Source organism: Manduca sexta, unplaced genomic scaffold, assembly GCF_014839805.1.
Source record: "Manduca sexta isolate Smith_Timp_Sample1 unplaced genomic scaffold, JHU_Msex_v1.0 HiC_scaffold_642, whole genome shotgun sequence".
Classification (NCBI taxonomy): Eukaryota; Metazoa; Arthropoda; class Insecta; order Lepidoptera; family Sphingidae; genus Manduca; species Manduca sexta.
The window spans coordinates 3,887-9,905 of NW_023595454.1; the positions used below are offsets into that span (position 1 = coordinate 3,887).

Below are 6,019 nucleotides of genomic sequence, written 5' to 3' on the forward strand. Positions count from 1 at the left end.
CGTCAATGTGATTTTGGGTTGTTTAAGATTTAAAATTCCATTACTGTTCCCACGAGTATGGGGAAAGGGTGGTCCGCCCAGGCAGTGCCCCTGTACCTGGGTAAGCCTAGCGTAACCCGCACAGAGTGTCGGCCGGTACTCTGGCGGGGTCGCACTCGAGACCGAACTACCCATCGGCCATGCATCCCTCGCGGTGCGCCGCCGCTTGGGATTCGGGGTGATTTTTATAGAGGTTTTCTTCCTCGCGGTCCGGGCGGTTAAGCCAAGACCCTCGGTCCAGCAGGAGCGCGAGACATATCCACAGACCTCCATACCGGTTACGATCTACGACGGCGGCAATGGGAGGGAGTCCCCCACTGCCTGCTCGGGGCGGGGTGAGCGCACACCGAGCCTCGTCGACACCCCCGAGGGCAGAACCGGGAGCCGCCCAAGATGGGCCAATCTCGACACTACGACACGACGGCCGCCACAGAGGCGACGACCGCCAACCACCTCGTTGTCAGGATATTCGCCGGCGCGCAGATCAGCCTGATCGGTCTGATCGACGCGCCGTTGCCCAGGTGCACCACGTGGAGGTTTCCTGACCTAGCACCCCAACCTAACCTAACCTAACCTAACCTAACCTAACCTAACCTAACCTAACCTTTTTTTTTTTTTTTTTTTTTGGTTTCGCGGAGAAAGTGCCTTATTACTACCGCCCAGCCTTCGCGGGGGGCGACTGAGCGGTTATGTTGGGGTCACCGTGCCTTACGACCCGACGTTGCGCCGCCCGGAATTGATGTAGACCTTCGGGCGACCGCCGGGCCGAGTCCCTAACCTATGTACAACGCACGGCATACCAACTAAAACTCCGCGGTGGCCCTCTTCGGCGCATTAGGGACGGCTGCGGGCTTCCTCTGACGTTGAAATGTCTAGTCTGCGACCGCAACCGCCCCTGCGCGGTGCCGCCTTACGGCCCGACTCTCCTATGGGGGGGGCTCAAAAGCCCCCGCGCACCGAAGGACGCCCTCGGCGTCTACGGCAGCGTGAGGCCAACAACACGCTGCCGTCCATCCCGGGGGTCAACCGAATAGTGTGCGATGAACGCACTACACGCACTGAAAGTGCATGCGCACTAGGACGGGCAGCCCCTGCTGCCCGCCGACGACCCCCTTCGTGGCCCCTATTAGTCGCCTTTACGACAGGCAGGGGATACCGTGGTGGAATTCTCCAAACGCCCCCATTCCACAGGGCGGGAGACGCCGGTCAGTCGTCCACCCGGCGCCTCCTACGTCTCCTCTGACGGCGGGAGGGATCCTCCCTCTCTCGATCCCTCTCGGCACTCTCCTTCTGCGAGAGGACCACCTCGCAGAAGTGGGCCACCGCCAGGCCTCCGGGCTGCCGACCATGGAAGCGACCACGGCCGGCAGCGAGAGGTCTCCTCCGACGACTGACACGAGAGCGCTGCGCTCATCGTCCCAGGCTGGGCAAGACTCCAACGTATGTTGGGCCGTATCCCGCGGGCAGTTGTCACAATGGTGACACACGGCGCTCACCTCCGTGCCTACTATCTGACACAGGTACTCCCCGAAGCACCCATGCCCGGTGAGCACCTGCGTCAGGCGAAATCGCCGCGCCGTGGCGCCTGTCCAGCCACTGCGCAAAGACAGGACGCACTGCCGCTACGGCCCGAAGCCCCGCTGACGGGGCCTCCAGCCTGGAACGCCACTCCTCCACGGCGGCTCGCCGTAAGGGAACATGGTCCGATATCGGTGCCTGGCGGACGGTGCAGAAGTGAACCAAATTACCAGCCAGTGCCTCTGTATATATACAGATGGCAGTAAAATACAAGACAGAGTCGGAGCGGCAATCTCAATCTGGGAAAATGCAGCCGAGACAAGAAGCAAAAAATTTAAAATGGAATCCTTCTGCACCGTCTACCAGGCGGAACTGCTGGCCCTTCACGGAGCCACGGAGGAAGCGGTCAAAAGTGGGAGGGAAATTTGCAGCGTCCTGAGCGACTCGAGGGCGGCGCTGGACACCGTAGCAGACGGAACTTCCCTCCATCCCCTTGCGTTCAAAATTAGGAAAAATTTAAGAACATTAAAAGAACGCAACAAAATAATAAACCTATTTTTGGATAAAAAGGCGCACGCAGGGATGGAGGAAATGAGCGAGCAGACGAGCTCGCAAAGGACGCAGCACTTAAATCCAAAACCAAACCTCAGTATAGCAGATGCCCTGTCTCATACGTCAAGAGACAAATTAGAGCGGAGTCAGTCGATGAATGGGACAGGCGCTATACAGAGGAGAAACCGCTTCGACCACGAAGATTTTCTTCCCTAATGTCGTGGAGGCTCATCGGATTATGAAGCAAACACCTATAGACCCGATACTAACGCAGGTGTTCACAGGGCATGGCGGATTCTCCGAATACTTGCATAGATTCAAGTGTAAGGAGAGTCCGGCATGCATCTACAATCCAACGGAAAGTGAGTGTGTAATGCGTATGCTGACTAAATGCCCGGTGCATTTGCGTGAAAGAACTGAACTAGAAATAGAACTAGATATAGAAGTTAAAATAGAGAACATACATATAATTATAGCGGAAAAGAAAGTAGAAATAAATTCATAAAATACTGTAAAGAAATAGCAAATAGAGTAAGAAATAGAAATAAGTAGTAAATAGTTGAACTAAATAATGTAAGATAATATTACATATATTTAGTAACACAACAAATAGCGATAAGAATCTAGAAATAATTGAAAATAGGAAGATAAGCAGTAGAAAATAAGATATAAAAAAAAAAAAAAAAAAAAAATAAAAAGTAGATAGCTATAGTAGAATGTAGTAAAAAACAAAAAGATGGATAGAAGATGAAACAAGAAAGTCTCACAAAAGGGATCAGTAAGAACCATGGCCCAAAAGAGCAACGCTCTTAAACACTAAAACCACAAAATATTATATAAAAATGTAGAAAATAAAGCAGAAAAGAAAGTCTCTATTAAGTGTAGGGGGGAATTAGAAAAAAAGTAAAAAAACCTAACCTAACCTAACCGGGGAATACACTCGGAGAATGTGCGCATCATATACAAACACGTAATACAACCAATTATAACATATGCAGCAGGTATATGGCATACAGCCACCAACTATAAACACGTCAGAATGAAACTTAAATCGTTCCAAAGGGCTTCGCCATAAAGGCTATTCGCGGATTCCGTACCATCTCTGGCACTGCGGCAATAGCGCTTGCCGCCTTTACACCACTACACATCAAAATAAACGAGGTGGCATCTGTCGAAACCGCCAAACTCACCGCGCGAGCCACGCATCTACCCGAAGATATCACTCTCGAGCGACCCTCGGCACCACATGAGCTGCTGCACCCATCGGAAAGGGTCCACCTGGACATACCTAGCGCAACTACACAACAGGACACGACCCAGTTCTACACCCCGGAGTGACCACCAGGATATACACTGACGGTAGTAAGCAGGATGGTCGGGTGGGCGCCGCCTTAGTCATATACTCTCCGAATAACGACACGAAGGTTAAGAAATATAAACTTCACGACACCTGCTCTGTATACCAGGCGGAACTGCTGGCTATCGCTGAAGCCTGCAGCTGGATAGACCAACATCACATACCTGACACAACAATCTTCACTGACTCCATGAGCGCCACCCAGGAAATATCTAACCCTAACAGCACCAACCCTTTCGTGGTTCATATCCACAAAATGTACCGTCAAGCCATTAAACACAGTAGGAAAATCACTTTTGTGTGGGTCAAAGCCCACGTAGGCATTGACGGCAATGAAGCGGCGGATGTCGCTGCGAAAGCGGCAGCCCACTCACATGCAGCCTACAAACATACACAATTCCCCATAAGTCTTATACGGTACATGGCCAAACAGAACAGTCGCCTCGAAAGTGACACAACATATGCAACTGGCGAAAAAGGCCAGTATACACGAAACCTACTACCGAACACTGACGCTATCAACAAGCTGCGCGCGGCCATTGAGATTGATTTCCCGTGGACCCAAGTCCTCACTGGCCACGGGTACTGCCGTCAATATTTACACAGATTCAAAATCAGTGACACGGACAAATGCCCGTGCGACCCACACTACCCAAACTTTTGCACACCTTATACAAAAATGCCCCCGCTTCGCCGCTTCCAGGCATAAACATGAAGTCATGTGTCACCATCACGATGTTGAGGAATACAATATCGATCAACTAATTGAAAACGCAAACTGCATTAAGACATACAGCACACTTATACATGACATTGTATACCAACTTAAGGAGTATAACACTCCACAACCCGCGGTACAAGACGGACTTTCACAACTTTGAATTCACTGCCGTCACCACGATAACACTGTACATATTCTTCTTTTCATTTGTAAGTACTTGGGTTAACTAATTAATAATCAGAATACCACTGCACTAGTGTTGAGAACACTGCTGTGTGTACCCACTGTAACTCTGTAATGTAAAGTTATAATTAGTATATTGTAATTGTACGCTCACGAATGGCCTTTGAAATGTAGCATGTAAGCTGCAACTAATAATTAACTAGGAAAAAAAAAAAAAAAAAAAAAAAAAAAAAAAAAAAAACATTTGTATTCAATTGAAAACATCATTGTATTAGTGTTAAGAACACTGGCGTATGTAAGTATGTAACAATATTGATGTAAAACAAAAAATTAGAATAAGTATATTGTGATCACGAATAACCTTTGTAACGTAGCATAAGAATATAGCAAATGTAACTAATAAATAGGGGAAAACAACTCACATACCCATGTATACACACACGCACACACATAGAACAAAATAAACCCGAACACTCTTCTGGGGATCTGAAGAGGGACGGGCCATAACATGAAAATGCCAAAGCCCGTCACCCCTTGCAGATTTCCCCAACATCTACCTGCTTAGCTGCATGAACCATGCACCACACTTAACAGCGATACCACTCCCAACAGTCAGTAAAACACAAACTATCCTTCCCCCCTCCCCTTCTCCTTAGTCCCCCCAATCCCAACTTCCCTGTGACCCTGCTGTCGTTAAGCCGGATGAGCCCAGTATCCCATTCGCGGGGCTCATTCGGTGTTGACGGCAGGAGTACACCCCCAAAAAAAAAAAAACCTAACCTAACCTAACCTAACCTAACCTAACCTAACCTAAACCTAAACCTAAACCTAAACCTAAACCTAAACCTAAACCTAAACCTAAACCTAAACCTAAACCTAAACCTAAGCCTAAGGCCTAAACCTGGGCCTAAACCTAAAGGCCTAAGGCCTGGGCCTGGGCCTGAGGCCTGGGCCTGGGCCTGAGGCCTGAGGCCTGAGGCCTGGCCTGGGCCTGGGCCTGGGCCTGGGCCTGGGCCTGGGCCTGGGCCTGGGCCTGGGCCTGGGCCTGGGCCTAAGGCCTAGGCCTGGGCCTGGGCCTGAGGCCTGGGCCTGGGCCTGGGCCTGGGCCTGGGCCTGGGCCTGGGCCTGGGCCTGGGCCTGGGCCTGAGGCCTGGGCCTGGGCCTGAGGCCTGGGCCTAAACCTGGGCCTGGGCCTAAACCTAAACCTAAAACCTAAACCTAAACCTAAACCTAAACCTAAACCTAAGCCTAAACCTAAACCCTAAACCTAAACCTAAACCTAAACCTAAACCTAAACCTAAACCTAAACCTAAACCTAAACCTAAACCTAAACCTAAACCTAAACCTAAACCTAAACCTAAACCCTAAACCTAAACCTAAACCTAAACCTAAACCTAAACCTAAACCTAAACCTAACCCTAAACCTAAACCTAAACCTAAACCTAAACCTAAACCTAAACCTAAACCTAAACCTAAACCTAAACCTTCCTTCCTTCCTTCCTTCCTTCCTTCCTTCCTTCCTTCCTTCCTTCCTTCCTTCCTTCCTTCCTTCCTTCCTTCCTTCCTTCCTTCCTTCCTTCCTTCCTTCCTTCCTTCCTTCCTTCCTTCCTTCCTTCCTTCCTTCCTTCCTTCCTTCCTTCCTTCCTTCC

At 49.8% G+C, this 6,019-nt stretch overlaps 1 protein-coding gene across 1 annotated transcript; it reads left to right on the plus strand.

The window, feature by feature from the left end:
- Positions 1–2,347: 2,347 nt before the first annotated feature.
- Positions 2,348–4,175, plus strand: LOC119193537. Its single transcript, XM_037447185.1, has 2 exons — positions 2,348–2,471; positions 3,418–4,175. The coding sequence occupies exons 1-2, from the start codon at positions 2,348–2,350 to the stop codon at positions 4,173–4,175; spliced, it is 882 nt and encodes a 293-aa protein (XP_037303082.1).
- The last annotated feature ends 1,844 nt before the right edge of the window (positions 4,176–6,019 follow it).

Excerpts from the sequence above, each read along its gene's own strand:
- LOC119193537 (XM_037447185.1), top strand. The coding sequence starts at position 2,348 with ATGAAGCAAACACCTATAGACCCGATACTAACGCAGGTGTTCACAGGG. Across the intron at positions 2,472-3,417 it reads CATCTACAATCCAACGGAAA|GACACGACCCAGTTCTACAC; the intron begins GTGAGTGTGTAA and ends ACTACACAACAG.